Source organism: Papilio polytes, unplaced genomic scaffold, assembly GCF_000836215.1.
Source record: "Papilio polytes unplaced genomic scaffold, Ppol_1.0 DF821511.1, whole genome shotgun sequence".
NCBI classification, from domain to species: Eukaryota; Metazoa; Arthropoda; class Insecta; order Lepidoptera; family Papilionidae; genus Papilio; species Papilio polytes.
Window position 1 is genome coordinate 2,379,242 of NW_013527693.1, and position 17,956 is coordinate 2,397,197.

General features: G+C 30.2%; 5 protein-coding genes across 5 annotated transcripts in view; 3 read left to right on the forward strand and 2 right to left on the reverse strand.

Moving 5' to 3' along the window:
• Positions 1-2,919, forward strand: part of LOC106108441 (protein phosphatase PTC7 homolog) — a 7,573-nt gene extending 4,654 nt beyond the window's left edge. Inside the window, exons 4-5 of the mRNA XM_013289607.1 lie at positions 1-116; positions 1,318-2,919. Coding sequence (XP_013145061.1) covers positions 1-116; positions 1,318-1,367 — 166 coding nt within the window. The 3' untranslated portion in view covers positions 1,368-2,919. The remainder of the gene's footprint in view (positions 117-1,317) is intronic.
• A 258-nt stretch (positions 2,920-3,177) lies between these two features.
• Positions 3,178-5,853, reverse strand: LOC106108563 (derlin-2). Its single transcript, XM_013289771.1, has 5 exons — positions 5,627-5,853; positions 5,128-5,361; positions 4,796-4,918; positions 4,562-4,725; positions 3,178-4,237 (listed from the first exon to the last, which is right to left on the reverse strand). The coding sequence occupies exons 1-5, from the start codon at positions 5,717-5,719 to the stop codon at positions 4,156-4,158; spliced, it is 696 nt and encodes a 231-aa protein (XP_013145225.1). The 5' UTR covers positions 5,720-5,853; the 3' UTR covers positions 3,178-4,155.
• Positions 5,854-6,011: 158 nt separating this feature from the next.
• Positions 6,012-7,784, forward strand: LOC106108562 (trafficking protein particle complex subunit 13). Its single transcript, XM_013289770.1, has one exon. It carries the CDS (start codon positions 6,331-6,333, stop codon positions 7,534-7,536), a length of 1,206 nt encoding a protein of 401 aa, XP_013145224.1. The 5' UTR covers positions 6,012-6,330; the 3' UTR covers positions 7,537-7,784.
• Positions 7,785-8,405: 621 nt separating this feature from the next.
• LOC106108465 (cytoplasmic phosphatidylinositol transfer protein 1) lies at positions 8,406-12,586 on the forward strand. The gene is made up of 8 exons (XM_013289631.1): positions 8,406-8,587; positions 8,692-8,840; positions 9,076-9,164; positions 9,264-9,271; positions 9,346-9,417; positions 9,593-9,847; positions 10,377-10,502; positions 10,638-12,586. The coding sequence occupies exons 1-8, from the start codon at positions 8,537-8,539 to the stop codon at positions 10,779-10,781; spliced, it is 894 nt and encodes a 297-aa protein (XP_013145085.1). The 5' UTR covers positions 8,406-8,536; the 3' UTR covers positions 10,782-12,586.
• A 459-nt stretch (positions 12,587-13,045) lies between these two features.
• On the reverse strand, positions 13,046-15,562 carry LOC106108500 (trypsin-2). Its single transcript, XM_013289678.1, has 5 exons — positions 15,458-15,562; positions 15,157-15,358; positions 14,674-14,777; positions 13,646-13,833; positions 13,046-13,283 (listed from the first exon to the last, which is right to left on the reverse strand). The coding sequence occupies exons 1-5, from the start codon at positions 15,531-15,533 to the stop codon at positions 13,101-13,103; spliced, it is 753 nt and encodes a 250-aa protein (XP_013145132.1). The 5' UTR covers positions 15,534-15,562; the 3' UTR covers positions 13,046-13,100.
• Positions 15,563-17,956: the final 2,394 nt, after the last annotated feature.

Consider the following 17,956-nt stretch of genomic DNA (forward strand, 5'->3'; position numbering starts at 1 on the left):
GCGGCTGCAGGCTGTTGCAAACTCAATCGCATGGATGGCACGAAACCTGTCCTTTGACGGCTGTTACATGTCGCCCTTCGCTAAAAGCGCGCGACAAAACGGAATAGACGCAATAGGTAAGTCTTATTTCCACTAGTACATTGTTTCGAGTTTGATCCTAGTCGCTAAGTGGAAATAACTAAGTACTATCACTTTGTCATCTTTTTTACGATAACAAGATTGTTTTTATTAGTACAAGTTAAGACTGCGTTTATATATAGAAATGTCGAGAGGAGAGGAAACTTCCGTTATTTTTGCCAATTATACGCGTCTTCGATGCGCCTCTTAAAGTATTTTTATGAGCCTATTACCCTGAAAACTGCATAAATAGCCTTGTGCTATGTATCTGTGCCAATTTTTGTCAAAAGCTAGTAATTTAAGATCTTTCGTTTAAATTTAATGGTCACGGTATTGACAAATTATTACGCTTTTATTTCTTGTTCTAATTGCGTAGTTTGCAATACATTTTTTGTTACTTTGTTACTTACTTTTTAATACACCATGCGGTTCTTAAGTCAATGATATCTTAACCGTGTGTTACCATAGATAATATAAAGTAGATATAATTAGTTATTTGAATGTGTCTCGTGTGCCGACATGTGCTGATAACATCTATAAAGGTTATGGAATGCAATCTCAAACTACTTCTGCGTTGTATAAGCAGATAACTGCCCGACGTAAATGTATATGCAAAAATATATAATACAATTTTAGTATGTATCGTACCTTAAACAGACCGTAGCGACAAATTCACATTTCGTGATATAAGATATTTATTCTCTCTTAAGAATTTACAATTCACTTGATGAGAAAACAAGTTTTTTTGTTTTGTTTTACACCAGTTGTCTAATTTATTGTCATATACATTAAGATTTTATTTTCTTAACAATTTTTTTTTTTTACTTTAATTTTGAATAACGACATTTTCTTTTCATCTCTGATATGTTTAGGTAAAGTATTATATAACTGTACTCCCGCAAATGTTATAGTTTTTTGACCATAATTTGTTCTATGTTTTGATATTTTTAATTTAATTTGATCAGGTTTTTCTTCATTTTAAACATGTTACAAGTAGTTTTATTCAAATGACTGGCAAGGCCATGAATGATGATGGGACCTCAATTTAAATTAATAAAGCACAGTGTCAAAATAACACGTCACTTTGCGAATAAATGAGTTGTCAAGGCAAATTGAAAACTGTAATTACGATTGGTCAGAGTCTAATACTATGCAACAGGAATATTCTTAGTATAATAGTAGTAATTTACTTGTTAACAGGTGGAAAACCCGACGACATAACGGTGCTACTCGCAATCGTAGCGCTATGAGATTGTCCCGACGCTGCGATATCGGCCGGACATCGCTTACGAGGAATTAGTAAAATTATAAACGACACCAAAAAATTGCATATTTGGTTATTCAACGATAAAATAGTTGTAATTTTTAGGATGTTATACAATTACGACATTGATTTCGTCATCGAGATGTGACAACCCTAGTCGCTTGTGAACACGGAATTGTCTATGAATCATATGTCATGTGAATTTACTTTTTTAGGTTATCTTAAAACAAATTAGATTAATTACCAACGCCTTGTTAAACACACATGTTTGTCCTAAAAAATGAAAGGTATAACAACGGAAGTCTCATTTAGTATGATTTTTTTACTAAAGCCAATGTTTTTTTGCAATAAATTATCTGTAATTGTCGAATGCCATGCATGTTCTGATAAACAAGAAAGTTGTCTGTATAACAATGAATGTTTCGAAGTTAAAATAATGTATAATAAAATAGATTATAGGCGCTTATTTGAACACTACAATGTCAGCAATTTATTGCGATCTTTGAGACTTGTATCTATAGACAATCGATACATATTTTTGTGAATAATTTGATGCTTGTAATACAAAAATTGACAAATATCCGATTAATTTATCCAGTTGATTATTTAGGGCATTCTATAAAAAAAAAACTTAAAAATCGGTTATAAAATATCTGTGAATTTTAGCTGATGTGGTGTAAAAGGTATTAGTGTTAATATTTGATTTACTTATGTGATAGTATGGTGTAGTTAATTATCAGTTTTCACTTTATGGCTGTAACTAACCAGTATGGGTGATATTTGAGATCTTATTGTGTGAATAGAGATATTTGCGACTTGAATGTATTGGTGAAAGACTGAATTAATTTTATTGGTATGATTTAAAAAAAACTGAACATTTTTAATGTTATTTTTCGAATCAATTTCATGTAACTTGAATGTTTCGACGCGAATTCATCTGTTTAATTGTAATTCATATTCTTTTACTTAATTCTAACAAATATCAACTTCGTGACTTCTCATTTAATTATTAAATCATGATTCCCCATCATTTTAATGCTAACAAATTAAATTGTTAACTCAAGATTTTATTTGTAATTTTAAATGTTGATCATGTGACAGTAATGTCTACAACAGTGGGTATATTTAATTTTTCATCTTGTTCATTGTCATTTTAAAACTACCCTCACATAAAATATAGGAATCTGTTAAATAATATAAGTCGCATTTAGTGACTGTTTAAGAAATCTGTTTTAATAGAATTTAATAGAATGTTCTAGTTACAGCATTTACGAAGCCCTTTTCGACCATTTTTTTAAGGCTTCAAAGTTTGTTAAATGGCTCATTTGTAATTATATTTATTGCAACTCATTCATATTAATTTATTTTTTTATGGGACTGTGTGGGACTTTCCGTTTGTGTGGTTATGATTGACATTACGAAGTGATATTCAAATGTGAGGCTACTTACTGTGGTTGCTTCAAGCTTACGTCTTGAGTGGGTGACAAAAAATTCTTGTAGATTGTGTAAAAAGTTGCAAATAAAAATTATGAATGAAATTTGACTTTTATTTATGAACACAAAGTTATATCTTGACAAGGAATGTAATAAATACTCGCCATATAGCGGAAAAAAATAAAGAACTAATTTTTATGTACATTACATTATGTGTTGTTAGAAAATATGTAATAAAACTGATTGAAGGTCGTTTTTATACTCTTGTTTAGATCATAGGTTTACTTTTTGTTTGGGGATGTAAAGAATAACAGGTTAATACGTGAATTAGAATTTTAGTGAAAGTAAAAACATTTTTTTAATCTTAATTTTATTCACGAGCAAGTTCCACAATCTATAAATAAATTACATGAACCATATTTTCCATTCTTACAACTTAAAAGGGCCGCTGCCTGTATTCAAGATTGTAATATTTTAACCCCTTATATAAAAATATTATATTTAAATGTTATTTGGCTTGGTGCTGCAAACAAAGATATTTAAAAAACATACAGACTAGACATAGTGAATAAATTTTTTTCAATTTTACTTTAAAAGGTACTATGTTACCACATTTAGTATGCCGCCTTGTGTCCTTGAATGTTATAATAAGCTCCATATATTGTAATAAAATAAACTAAAGCGTCACACCGTGAAATATGAACATTTTTCATATTATTTAATGACACCTATTGGCAATTAATTTTAACATTGACATGTGCTTTTGAGAATCTATCATAGATAGCGTTAGTGTTGATGATGGCTATGCCTACTCTATATGTCTTTTGAATCTCTTTGGCTTGCAAAGCATTGATTATTCAGGCACCGCTGATTTTAATAAAAATTCTGGCAGCTTTGGTATGTAAAATACTTTGAAATTGCCTTATTTTAATTCTTGTTGGTTAAAAAATATTATTCGATATAACAAACATTATTGTTTGTGATGGTACAGGAATTTATAAATTTATTTTTATCATAATAGTTGGCAAAAGTTATACAAAGTGTGCTTTTTTTACATATTTATGCAGCTGTAATATAAATCCTGATCATAATTGATCTAATTTCTGTACCTTCAAATGAGACAATAATGTCTTAAGGGAAATTAATTGAAATACTTAAAAATTCTTCTTATAATAAAATTAAAAACCTAAATAGTAATTAAAATAACATACATGTTAATAAATTGTACATTTATGCAGATTCCTTACGCCCAGTGATATTATTCCTTAACTGTCATTAATTTGCACTAAATGGATCGCAAACTGTATTTGAGCAGCATCACTGGGATAGTCCTGTCTTTTTTATAGTCCAGGCTGATCATTAGCCATGTCTGGAAGATGTTCATATTCCGGTGCATCAGGTGCTGGGTCCAGAAGTTTTTTCCTAAAGAAAATAATATAATATTTATTGTAAGGGTTGAGTAATATCAATTTTATTTAAGACTAGCTTTCGCCAGCGACTCCGCCCGCGTGGAATTAAAAAAAAAATTGAGTAGCCTATGTGTTCTACCAGACTATCCTCTACATCTATGCCAAATTTCATTGAGATGCGTTTAGTAGTTTGTGCTATAAACTCTAACAAACATCCATGTAAACTTTCGCATTTATAATATTAGTAAGATGTATCAAATAGTGACTTAAGTAGAAGAAAATGATAAACAGTGCTAGAGAGTGAATGAAATTGCAGTGCCTTTTTATGGATACTTACAGAAATTCAGGTGTTTTCAAAAACTTTTGACCTCCTCTTTGTCTTGGCAAAACATCCTCTAAGAAGAAATATATATGTCCAATGGCCATGCCTACTAAATCTACAGATATTGCATTACCAAGTAAAACAGAGAAACCTAGTAATACCCATGGAAGATATGGTGCCTGAAAAACAAAATACCATAAATAACACATTAAAAGATAAAATGTATTGAAACAAATGTTATGTAATTACCTGGAAATTCATGAGACCAAAAAAGTTCATACGAACAAATATATTCCGACGAGACCATACATACACAATCATAATAGTGAATGCTTGACCTAAGAATAATAAATTAACAAAAAATGCTGATAACTGTGATATATTAAGGAAACAAAATACACAGAAAAAAAATTGTGGTAAGCAGATTTAAGTTTGTATAACATTTTATTCATGTCTAAAATAATCATAAGTTATGTTTTTCCTACAAATCACTGTCTATGGATGAATCTATACATAGACAGTCCTTTCATACAACTCATTATTAAATTAAAAAATAGGTAACATATTTTTAAAAAGGATACAATCATTAATACTCCACCAAAGATAAACATGACAACAAAGTCAGCTGTCCTCCCTCTGAAAGACCCCTCCTCCAACATTCTACAATATCTGTATGTAAATATCATATTAAAGAAAAAATTAAAGCCTAAATTGCCAAAGAAAAGGAATGTTGTCAGCAGACGCCATAATTGGATCTTCTTCAATATAAGATTTGGATTGAAGTATAGTTGAAATGGTGAAACAAGGTCCAGTTGCTGAAATACAAAGAAATATTTCATTTTTCACTTTAATATGAGATAAGTGTACTTAAGACAAAAAGGTTAAGTGATTTTGAAAATTCCAAGCCACACAGAATTGGTGCATGTAACTTTTGAGGCTCTTAAACCCTTTTCATTGATATCCAAAATAAATTGTCCATGGGACCATGCAAAATTCTCTGTATAACACAGGTAAATCTTCAATAACAAAACATTTCTTTTCCATCTAGAATAACTGAGGAGTAAACTAAACAGTACTAACCACAGCCAGGGTTGTGATGACACAAGCGGTGGTATAGGCTCTCGTTACGGGAGGTACGAGCATATACTCTTGATATAGTGTTTGATATGCCATTTTTAGAAATATTAAATAATAGCACTTCACTATAACCACATATTCATGTTTACTTCTTAAATTAAGTCTAATTCTAATCAGCTTCAAAATGATTGGACCACATCATACTTAAAATTGTAGGTACTTATAATCACAATGTTACAGTGATAAAAATAAAATGATTGTTGTATTTTATTAATAAAATGTCATTGACAGCTCAATTCCGTTCCGTTTGTAATTCGGAACAACAAGCTGTAAAATATGTTTCTTAATGAATCATGGAATTATCTGTAATTGTGAGTTATCGTCCTGTTATAATTTGCTTTACAATAGTTGGTGATGAACACCTCGACTATCGGCAGTTTTTAAGTATTTTTATGTTGCTTTGAACAGCAAGAAAATAATTTTTGACAGATGTTATGTGTCAATGTGTGAAAGTGACAACTAAACCTTAAACTGAAAACTAAATTGGATGGAATTTGTAAAGGATTTTTACAATTTGTTACCCTATTTTCGAAATAGGTATGGGCGTTTCTTCTGTACATTTGCTTAATGGGCCATAATTATGCAAGTCGCGTGTGATTGAAGAGTGTTAATGCTTATCATCTGGTTTATTAAAAGAACGTGTAAAAATGGATACAAAAGAAGTCGTCGACCACTTAGTGGCTCTAAAAGTCATGAGACTTACTAAACCTGCACTGATAAGTCCTAAAATAGTAACATGTGATTTCAAAGATTTGCCAGGGAATATTTTGAATAACTTTTTGAAAGATGATGCGACATCAGTGGTGCAGATGGAAACTTTAGCAGCAGGTCAATTTCTCTTATTACCACAAAGTTTTGGTAACATTTATCTCGGAGAAACATTTTCATGTTATGTTTGTGTACACAATGAGACTTCACAAGCTGTGCAGAGTGTGTCTATAAAAGCTGATTTACAAACAAGCTCACAGCGAATTCCTCTATCAACACAAAATCAATCTCCAGTGATGTTGGATGTTGATGAAACATTAGGTGATGTTATACATCATGAAGTTAAAGATTTGGGCACACATATTTTAGTATGTGAGGTAACATACATGTCAAATTACAATACACTAGCTTCATTCAGAAAATTCTTTAAATTCGAAGTTATGAAGCCGTTGGATGTGAAAACGAAATTTTACAATGCTGAATCAGATGATGTCTTCTTAGAAACTCAAATACAGAATATCACTTCAGGTCCAATAACACTTGAACAAGTATCTCTTGAAAGCTCTCAACATTTTTCAGTCCAATCACTGAATGAAGTGGATAAAGATTTGTCAGTTTTTGGATATGTTACTTTATTACAACCCCAAGAAAGCTGTCAATATTTGTATCGTTTAACACCAAAGGAAACAATTTCAAGTGAAACTAAACTTATAATAGCTCCAAAGAATATAGGAAAGCTAGATATTGTCTGGAGATCCAACTTGGGAGAGAAAGGGAGACTGCAAACCAGTCAATTACAAAGAATAACACCTGACTATGGTGATATTAGGCTACTGTATGAGGATTTACCCAGTAAAGTGTCTGTTAATGAGCCATTTGATTTTAAATGTAAAATAGTTAATGCTAGTGAGAGAACATTGGATTTAATATTGAAATTACGTTCTCTACAAGATTCTAGTCTTTTATGGTGTGGGATATCTAACAGGAAGTTAGGTCCCTTAGAACCAGGTGGTGTTAAATACATTGATTTAACAGCATTACCAATAAGTACAGGCCTGCATGTTATTACTGGAGTATCACTAGTGGATTTATTCTTAAAAAGAACATATGATTATGATGACCTGGCATCAGTTTTTGTGTTTTGAGTTCTAGAATATAAGTGATTTAATAAAATTTTAAACTAAAAATATGGTAATAATGAGGATTCAATGAGACATATACATTATAAATATAGAAAAATAAACTTCATGAGGTTTAGAATTATTTTAAAAATTACGCTTTTGTAGATCATTGCTAAAGATACACCTTTATTATAATGTCTAAGTAGATTCATTACAACCAGAATATACCCCAACATAAAATATTTTCTGTTTTGTATATTAGTATAGGTTTTACAATAAATCGTAAGTTTTGTTTATAAAATTACATATTTATTATTTTAGGATAATATATATTGATAGAAAAGTTAAATAAAGATGTAAACATATTTTATTATTAGTAGTAGTAGTAGTAAGGATTTAGTTTATTCAGGTTATTATAAGATTTTACTCTAAGCTATTATGAAAAATGTAATTGTTTTAGCTTGTTAGCCTAAAAATTGAAAAATATTTACTGTCTACAGTACTTATTTACAAAACTAGATGCAAGTTTCCGTATGTTTTTTTAATAAAGTATTGTTTTTAATAAAAAAATATTTTTTTTGGTATTGCTTACCTTATTAAAAAATGTTTTAGTTCTCGGACCTTTACAAAAACTAGAGATAGAAAGAGTGGTTGGAGTATATGGCACAGCTTGAGCCAAGTTAAGAACCCTATTGGTATACTCTTGAATCTGCTGGGTTTGGTGCTTCCTAGCTTAAGTTAGAGCATTTGCATAATATCTTTTAGTATTATTCTAATTAGTTTTTGATGTAAATGATAACATGAAATGTGTGATAATTATTGTGGGCAAGAACCTAGGGCTGTTTAAGATATTAAAAAAAAAACATTGACATTATTTCAACTGTCACTGTCAGCTGTCAGTAAAGCTGAAAGTTTGCTGAAAGTTCTCAAGTTCACCCATCTTGCATCCATCACTTTTACTCACAAATCATCATCACCAAGGACTTAGAAAAGGAAAAAAACAGTAAAAGCTGTATTGAATAAAATGGTTTTAATCAAAGAATATAGGATTTGCATGCCTATGACTGTGGAAGAGGTAATTTTTCTATGAAAAACGTTAATGATAATTATTTTTAAGAGTTACAATGTTCAGTTATTTGCGCCTCCAATTAAATCAACGTTTTTGCGTTTTAATTTTAGTATCGGATAGGCCAACTGTATATGATAGCTCGCCATAGCTATGAACAATCAAATAATGGCGAGGGCGTGGAAGTAATCGCCAATGAGGAAGTAAATGACGAGGTTAATGGAAGAGGACAATTTACTGAAAAGAGAATACATTTATCCAGGTATGAACAGCTTTAAATAGATTAAAAAATTATTAATGTTGCTGTGTAACAACATAATGTACATTACATTGTATTAGAAAATATTTTTATAACACATCCTACTCTGCATGTTATAAAAACCTTTTTGCCAATTGTTTTATGCTACTTCTTTTTCGTAAAAATCAACACAATACATATATTTATTATAAAAGTTATACATAAATTGAATAACTCTTATCTGCATGTTCTTTTACAGTCACCTTCCTTATTGGATCCAGTCTTTCCTTCCAAAAATATTTTATATCACAGAAAAAGCATGGAATTATTATCCATACACAATAACGGGTAAGTTAAACCTTTACACATAATAAACATTATTATTTTAACATATTGCAGTGTTAATAAGAATTAATTTTTATTTTCATGTCCCTGAACACCCTGTAGAGTACACGGTATGTGTTTAAAATTAAGTATTGCAATAATTCTTTTTTCATTCTTGTATTTTTAATATGGTTTATATTTCCAGTGTTCTTTCATACCGAAATTCTCCATTTCTATTCAAACAAGATATGAGGATAATAATGGAACATCGGAAAATGTAAGCTGAATTAAATTATTTTATTTTACTTTATTCGGAATAACTGTAATGTAACTTTATGGGATATTTTAATACATTCCCATCTATTCTTTTACTACTACACATTTAACTATCACTAGTCAGTTGTTATTTTTTTATTGTTTTTAATTTTCATTTTAAAACTATAATTTTTCAGTGTCTTGGATTGACACCTGAAGAAAGTGAATCAAGGCAAGTTGATTTCATAGACATAGCATATGATGAAATTAAACCACATCACTATAAAGAAGCAGAAGATCCAAAGTTCTATAAGTCGAAGAAATCAGGCAGAGGACCATTACCGGAAGGCTGGATGCAAAGCCAACAACCCATTATGTGTTGTTATAAAAGTGTTAATGTTAAATTTGAAGTCTGGGGACTACAAACCAGAGTGGAAGAGTATGTACAAGGGGTATGTATTTTTTTAACTGACTAAAAATAAACTTGAGAAATAGATTATTCTCCTTACCTTCCTATATATTTATGTATACAGTGATTGATTTAGTATTTTTTTTCTCTTAACTACTGCTTGCACATTTATCGATCATCTATGGTATTGTAGAGAGTAAAAGATTTATATTTTTTGTATTATTAAAAATATTATTATTGGGAAAGTATGTATGGTTATTAAAAGGTATCTCCAGAATAGCTTAATTATGAGAAAAAAATTTGGCTAGTCTAAAAGACACATAGGCTACTAACAATATTTTATTCCTCTCAAATGGATAAGGGATAAACTTATAAACTATTGAACCAATTTAAAACATTCTTTCATCATTAGAAGGCTACATTATTACTAAATAACAGGCTATATTTATTTTATATAGCTGTAAGTACTTATAATACTGACAAGAATGTTCCTTTAGTAATTTTTATAATTAACTAGAAAGGTGTAGCATTGTTTTACATGTCCGAACTTTTAGTGTTATTTCTTTGTCAAGGCAATCCGGGATATCCTATTGCTTGGCCATCGGCAAGCATTTACTTGGATGGATGAATGGTACAATATGACTATTGAAGATGTCAGAAATTATGAGAAGGATATGCAAGAGAAAACCAACATGAAGGTACATATTTGGACTAATTATAGAAATAACTGTTCCATCACACTTTGATAAATACAAATATAAAAATATTAAGGTATTATATTTCAATTATTTATTTTACATTAGAATGTAGATTGAAATTCTTGGATTTTTCAGATAAAAGTTTGTTTAGAGAATGCGGAGGATTCAGAGAAAGTTAAAGAAACATCTCAGCCTCAAACTCCAAAGTCTCCGAAGACACCAAAGAGTGGTTCCAGTACACCATCAGCTGAAGGCAGGTCATGGTTCAACTGGTCGTAATCATATCAATAGTTAATTAGATGTCATTGTTGTCAGGGTTATGTTATGTGTTCAAACAATTCATCTAAAAAAAACGTAATTATTTATATTGGTATTCATTGAAATTCGATTATAAATCTGAGTCAGATTTAAAAAAAAAATATGCAAGTCTCCATGTTTATTTCAAAAGTGTTAATTTTTGCAATCAGTTATTGATTATAGTCACTTTAAAAAAAAAAGAAAAAAATGATCATTAACGAAAAAATTTTTGTTTTTTAATTTTGTTTAAGATAGGAGAAGGTACTTATTAGATTGTCCTAAGTGGTTAGTACCAATGAGATGTGGATATATTAAAAAAAAATGTTTAAAGAACTATGTAGTTAGTATAATTACAGGGTAAGTACTAACTCGGGTGTTGAATCAGTTACCATCAAATGAACTTTATAGTAACAGTATATAGTATTATTAAAAAACATTGTCAGTTTATGAATTAATAGTTAATTTTTTTAGAAACAAATAGTTATTTTTTTGTTGTTTATTTATTATTAAATAATCAGTTTTAAAGGTCTATAATTCGTAGTATCGTGGCTCTTAGTCAATTTTCCATGTTTTTTTATATGTTAAATAGTTTATTTAATATGTGTAGTCACATAACACTGTATTGTTTCTTTTTCTAAATGAATGAAAGTGATGACTATTATTTTTTTTCCAAATCATTTTTGGCAGTGAAATACTACACTTAAATTTAATAAAAATATCACACAGTAATTTTAGTATTTTTAATACTGAGATTGGATTGAGATGTTTATCGTAAATAGGAAAATAGCGCGAAATGTGTTTACTTTGCACTAAATTAAATATATGTCTTAATAAATGTGTTGTAGATGTTTTTTAATTTTTTATATTTAGTGTTTGCTTGGAATTGCTGTTTTGTTGAAAATGTATATCTATTTAGTTGCATAGGTGTCGCAATATAAAAAAATCGAATAAGAAATTAAAATAATAAATGTATTAGTTGCTTCAATCAATTGAAGATTTAGATTAATATTATTTTTCGGTTAATTTAATTTAAAAATAGTTTTATAGTATCTTTGGCAGTAAATCGTCAAATACCAAATAAGTGCTGTAATGCAATTTAGTTTTAGATTTTTTTATTTGTAAAATACGTTTTTAAAGTTCACAAAATATAGTTATTTAAAAAAAAATAAACCAAATCTAAATTCCAAAAGAATATGTACAGAATAAATTAAAGTTATATAAATACTTTCGAATGGAAAATTGGAAACACGTTATTCTTAAAGTTAATGTTATGTTACCAAATATTTAAAATTCCTGTGATGTTTGCTTTTATTTTAAAAACAGTACAAAAAGATTTTTTGTTTCTGTATGCAATAAATGAAAAGAAAGTCGTACTTAGTACAGAACCAAGTAAATTATTTAATTTTCATAATTGAAGTTTCAGATAGATAGATTTTAGGCCTACATTCCGAATATGTTCGTACATAATTATCTTTTCTACCGTAGATACAAATATATTTTTAAATAAATGTACATAAATTCATGTTTGTTCTTAAATGTTTTAATTTTGAAGCACGTCCATCATGTCAAAGATTTCATTTCCCATAAGATAGCAGATTTTATTATTAACTATACTCTTATCTCAATAAATATTTGAATATTATATCTGTATGTCCAAGTGCCTAATTTTATGTTTCACCTCGCAGTGTTGTGCGTTATAGAATATAGTTTATGTGAATAAAATATAGTTTCCTATATGTTTAAGTAAATTGATATTGTTGATTGAATATACTCGATGTCATAATTAATTTTTCTTTTACTTATCTCTTTTAACGTTTAAATCGACGATAGCTAATCGTAAAATAAGGTTAAGTCTGGAATTATTAGAAGAAAAATAATGTAAAGATTATTACTCATGTACGAAAGGGGTTAAAATTTAATGATAACTAGCTGTTCCCGTGCGACTTCATCCGCATAAAATTATGAAAATTCAATTTTATTGTTTACATTTGTTAAATTATCAATAGCAAATGTCAAACTGACATGACATGACAAACCTTGGCAATCTTGTTTCCTTGATGTTGGCAGCAACTTATGGTCTCTTTCCCACATTATAGTTTTTATCCAAAATATTTACCCCCTAAGTTTAATGGCGTGAATATATATAGCCTAAAGCGTGACGTAATTGTAGGGCTCTTTATTAAAAAAAGAATTTTGAAGAAATATGCTGTAATTGCTGACATCTTAGGCAACAAAGAAGTGTGTATTTACGCTTTATTACAATAGTATAGATAATTTTAAAAAAATGAGTTTTTTTTTAAATCACAAAGTACGATTTAACTTTGTTGTGTCTCTTGTAATAAATTCCATAGTGTGATAGATCCAAGGTAAATGCATCCCAATACTGGTATACACTCCTGGTACCAGCAGTATCCCACAACTAAGTCCATAGCTGCTGATTCCTTGTAGCTTTCCTGAGCACATTAACGGCCCACCAGAGTCACCCTTTAATAAATCATAATTTATTAAACAAAATTTTATCGTACCAGTATCGACAAAAAACGACTATTTCAAATTAAAATATGAAAATCTTATTATCTTCAAACTGGATACTACGAGGAATCTTATAATAAATGCGAATATTTAGCCTAAACTGCTAAACGGATATCGACGAAATTTGGCATAGTTGAAGAGAATACCCTGGAAGAAAACATAGGTTACTTGGTATTTTTTTTAATTCACATAGACAGAGTCGGGGGCGAAAGCTATATATGATAAGAGGTAAAATCTTTATCACAGATTATAGACGTTTTCAACTTCTTTGTCAAAAAGGTTATCGAAGATATATGCTTATAGTGAAATAATACCTGACAAGTGTCCTCTCCATCGCCAAGTGCACATAACATACCGTAATCAAATCGAGGCGCCAGATAAAAGCCTAGAATGTCAGTGCAGTCATCTAGAGAAATTATTTTTAATCTCGCTGCTTTTAAACGGTTCGGTAATATTTTTGTATTTGAATCGGTAGAACCATAGCCGTATGCAATACATTCACCTGTAAATCATAATGTTAACGTAAATACAAAACTGCTACAAAAAATAATGGATCAATAAGTTTGTGAAATGTGGGTAGTTTGTCGACGATAAGTTTTATTATATAATAAAAGGGTGGGGACGTGCAGTGGGAACACCAAAGTAAACAATGACGCCCATGGATATACTCGTACGCAACACCAGAGGAACTTCAGACGCGTTAAAGTTGTGTTAAATGAGGTCATGGAAGATCTAGATGAAGCCTAAGAACGTAATACAACTTTGTAAGTCTTGTGACAATTAAATATAAGTAAATTAATGAAATAATAAATCATGTGCTGCACTAGTGCGACTGTTGTATGAGAATATAATTCTATACTTTACGAGCCAATTTCGCTCATTGATTTATTGTGGTGTTGTCACAATATGGAAAATTGATTGCCTCGTTGGCACAAGTGATAATCCAATCCAAGTGTTGCACTAATAAACGAGGTGTTTAACGTTGTCTCAGATAGGAGGTCAAATATGATCCCATCCTTGAAATGAAATCTAAACAGTTCACTTTTCTAAAATCAATCTCAATCTATATCTATACTAACATTATAAAAAAGAAAGAATTGTATTATTTTGTAGGTATTGAAATAACTCGATAACTACTGGGCCGATTACAAAACTTCCTTCACGATTAGAAAGTACGTTAGCGCTGTAGCATAGGCTATATTTTTAAACCGTGGACGAAGTTAGGAAAAACTGTCCCTGCTTTACTATCCATTTAAAAAGATGATTATTAAAAGCTTTGCTTTTATTTTAACTTATGAAGGGAACAGAATTAAATATTTATATTATCTTCATTAATAGTTACCTGATAAACCAAACGATGTATCGGGTAATATGTCGTCTGTCCAAGTGATATTGTGTGTGTCGAGGTTTATCCGAAGTACGGCGATGTCGTGCGCCCGAGTATATCTGAAACCATACAAAGGTATGCATTACCACCTTGACACATATCCAAATCTAATAATGATTTACACCCTTTATGTACAGTATTGCATAAAAATAAAAATATTAAGAAAATGTAGCCTATGTTACACACAGATAAATTACCTCTCTAACGGTGAAAGAATATTTAAAATCGGCCCAGTAGTTTTTGAGTTATTCCAATTTATACAAATCTTTCCTCTTTATAATGTTAGTAAAGTTAAAGAAGAACGACCTACGAACGAATAGTTTACTTCAAATCAAGCCAGTCAAAATAGTCGTTGGTTCTTTACTATTCATCGCTTATCTACTAACAGTTGAAGATAGCCTTAAGCATTATTTTTAAAATTATAAATTCAGGTCATACTTGTCATAATCCGGATGTTTGATAACTTCCAGTACTGAAGCCGGTGGCGTAATATCACATAAGTTGCTGAGCTGCAACACATATTGATACGGAGTTTGTACACAATGGGCAGCTGTCAATGCAACCTCTTTTGTCACCAGCACCGCCCCACACAAATGCCGGGAACTGTTATCACGCAATGATACTACGCGAATTTGTGAACCTTGAATATGAATTACAATATTTAATTAAACAAATCTTTACATTGTCTCACGTGTGATAAGATATTACAGTTTTTTTTGTCATAGCACATTTAATTTACCACAGTCTACGTCCACACCACCAACAATTCGCTTAACTCTACTAGTATTAGATGTTGAAATAGTTAAACTTATCATAAATATTTTTACAGTAAAAATGTATTGTAGCCAAGTTATGTAACTAGACATAATAATGCGACGGTTATCTATTTTACGTGCGAAATATTACCATAATTATCTAGTCCGTACATTAAATCTTTGCACAGTTTTAGTCATATAAAACAATCGTGGTATGTTCGTGATTCATGAGCGGATTTGAACGGTTATTAGTGTTTCCGAGTCTTAGTTCGAGTATCTCTCTATAGATACTGTTACTAATTTCAAGGGTCTCTGGGCTCCCTTTTTTACTTTCTGCCTTACGATGTTTCTCTACACTGTGCGTGCAAGGTTTGAGACCCGATTACACATCAATAGGTTGACGACCTCAGAACACAAATCGAATATAATTTAAAGTTAAGGAAACTCGGTTGTTCGGTCTATGTTCAGCATTATCTTAACATACTTTTTCACATGAATGAATGTATGAAAGATTAAATATGCTTAGGAGAGATGGCCTACATATACAAAAGGCTAACTTTAAGACGGACGTGGGTGGTTTGACGTGACTATATTGAATCCGTAGGACTGAACGTAACATTGTATAGTGTTAGTGATTTATTATAGCACTGAACACATTTACTTCATACTTTTTATAATCTTTCAGTCTGTTCAAAATACCTCCATTACCTCCTCTTCTGTTTCGTTTTTCTTTATTCACTCTGTTGTATCAATAGTTTAAAATTTATGGTCTACATTACATAACCTGTTATTGGCTCCTTCTGTCACTTTTGTTTTTATTTAAAATAGTTCTTGTTTATTCACTTAACTTTGTTGAAACTGCAATTTTGTTTTGTTTTTAATAGAAGTACGGTTGACTTTGATGGTCAATACATTTCTAAGGTGGACAGTATCTTGGTACAATCATAAAATATTCAAGTTTCAAAACTTTTGTGTAGATCCTCGTTTGATATTTACTGCGACGGAGTCTGGCTGCGGAGGCGGTGCGTAGGTGTGCTGAGTTTGGTCAAACATATAAGGTTATTTGGAAATTAATTGATTTGCTAATTACCAAATAAACTCATTAATGATGAAGTGATAAGATTAAATAGTAAATTTAAGATAAGTTGTTATAAGAAATCAATGTTCCTAGTACGATTTAGTCCCGTTGTCAGTCTCGTTTACGTTTTTTAAATCACATGTAACCGCATTTCAGTAAAAAAGCAATACATTTGTATGGAAGTTGTTATTCATTGAGAAGCACAAATAAACCACACTTAACTCGATCGTTGTATTTTTAAAGTTTGTGTATTATTTGAAACAATTGACGCGCGCACGATTTTACGCCTACCTACGCATATCCGGTATTTTAAAGGTAAATGCCAATTATTTTGGTTTTGTATTGCAAATATTGTCTTAAATCTTTAATGAACCTTAAATTCAATAGCTGTACAATCTATTTTTTTATTTTATGTAAATTGTTACTCTTTTATAGTAATTAATGTTTTCATACGAGTATTTACTAATACTTTCTTTCGTCTTCTTTATTTCAAATGAAACAAATAACGGCCTAAAGTAACATAAGAAACTTATATGACTCTTAATAAAAAAATCAATAGTTTAATTAAATTATTATGAGTAATAGTAATATATGTTAAAGATTTAAAACTTAGAAAACTCTCATAATTTAATAATAAAACATATTAACAAAAAAAACAACTGATATTAAAAGCAAACTTTTTATATAAAACCGAATAACATACGTATCCTGTTACTTAATATTCATAACTTGGTAACATGTATGGTCGTAGGCAAACTACGCCGCCCTGCGTAGCTACAAGCGATCGTGGCACATTAAATAGCATTTCGAATCCCAAGATGAAAGCTTTTGCTTACTTAGGGATCCCCCGCATAACAAATCATAGTTACATTTTACATCATTCATGTACTTTATATTACATGTTTTGTAACATTTACGTAGATGTAACGTAGCAGTGTTTAATAAAATATAAGAGTTCACAGTGCTGTTTGTAATGCAGTTTGATTATTATTAACTGAGAAAGTTCAAAAATACTCGATAAAATTGGAAAACTTATTACATTTATGGAGAGTTAGACATTTTTGTTAAATTAGAAATTGTACAGAAATTTCGGTTATCATAATGAATGAAAAGTTAGGCGCTTCTAACATAATGTATGATATAAAAGGTCTTTGCGGAGCCACAATTCTTTATTAAGAAAACCGTATGAAAATCCGCTTAACGCCTTTAGAGTTATTGGCTTAGAAAGGGTCGGGGGTGCCGATACATTTTATTGTGAAACATTCGTAGACCCGTGTTCTTTGATTTATGTCATAAGTTCTAAATAAAAAATATTTTTAACTAATGACTTATCTTGTAACTGTACACAAACCGAATTTTTAGCCAGAAGACAAAGGGAAACGATTTTCGTAGACATTTGGCACAT

Bases quoted from the DNA above. Each gene is read 5' to 3' on its own strand.
- LOC106108465 (XM_013289631.1), top strand. From the start codon at position 8,537: ATGGTTTTAATCAAAGAATATAGGATTTGCATGCCTATGACTGTGGAA. The intron at 8,588-8,691 runs GTAATTTTTCTA...TTTTAATTTTAG, and splicing joins TGCCTATGACTGTGGAAGAG to TATCGGATAGGCCAACTGTA. The intron at 9,418-9,592 runs GTAAGCTGAATT...ATAATTTTTCAG, and splicing joins ATAATGGAACATCGGAAAAT to TGTCTTGGATTGACACCTGA.
- LOC106108562 (XM_013289770.1), top strand. From the start codon at position 6,331: ATGGATACAAAAGAAGTCGTCGACCACTTAGTGGCTCTAAAAGTCATG.
- LOC106108563 (XM_013289771.1), bottom strand. From the start codon at position 5,719: ATGGCATATCAAACACTATATCAAGAGTATATGCTCGTACCTCCCGTA. The intron at 5,362-5,626 runs GTTAGTACTGTT...TTTGTATTTCAG, and splicing joins TCATCACAACCCTGGCTGTG to CAACTGGACCTTGTTTCACC. The intron at 4,919-5,127 runs GTATCCTTTTTA...AATATATCACAG, and splicing joins TTGGTGGAGTATTAATGATT to TTATCAGCATTTTTTGTTAA.
- LOC106108500 (XM_013289678.1), bottom strand. From the start codon at position 15,533: ATGATAAGTTTAACTATTTCAACATCTAATACTAGTAGAGTTAAGCGA. The intron at 14,778-15,156 runs GTATGACCTGAA...GTATGGTTTCAG, and splicing joins AAACATCCGGATTATGACAA to ATATACTCGGGCGCACGACA. The intron at 13,284-13,645 runs GTATTATTTCAC...GATTTATTAAAG, and splicing joins ATGGAGAGGACACTTGTCAG to GGTGACTCTGGTGGGCCGTT.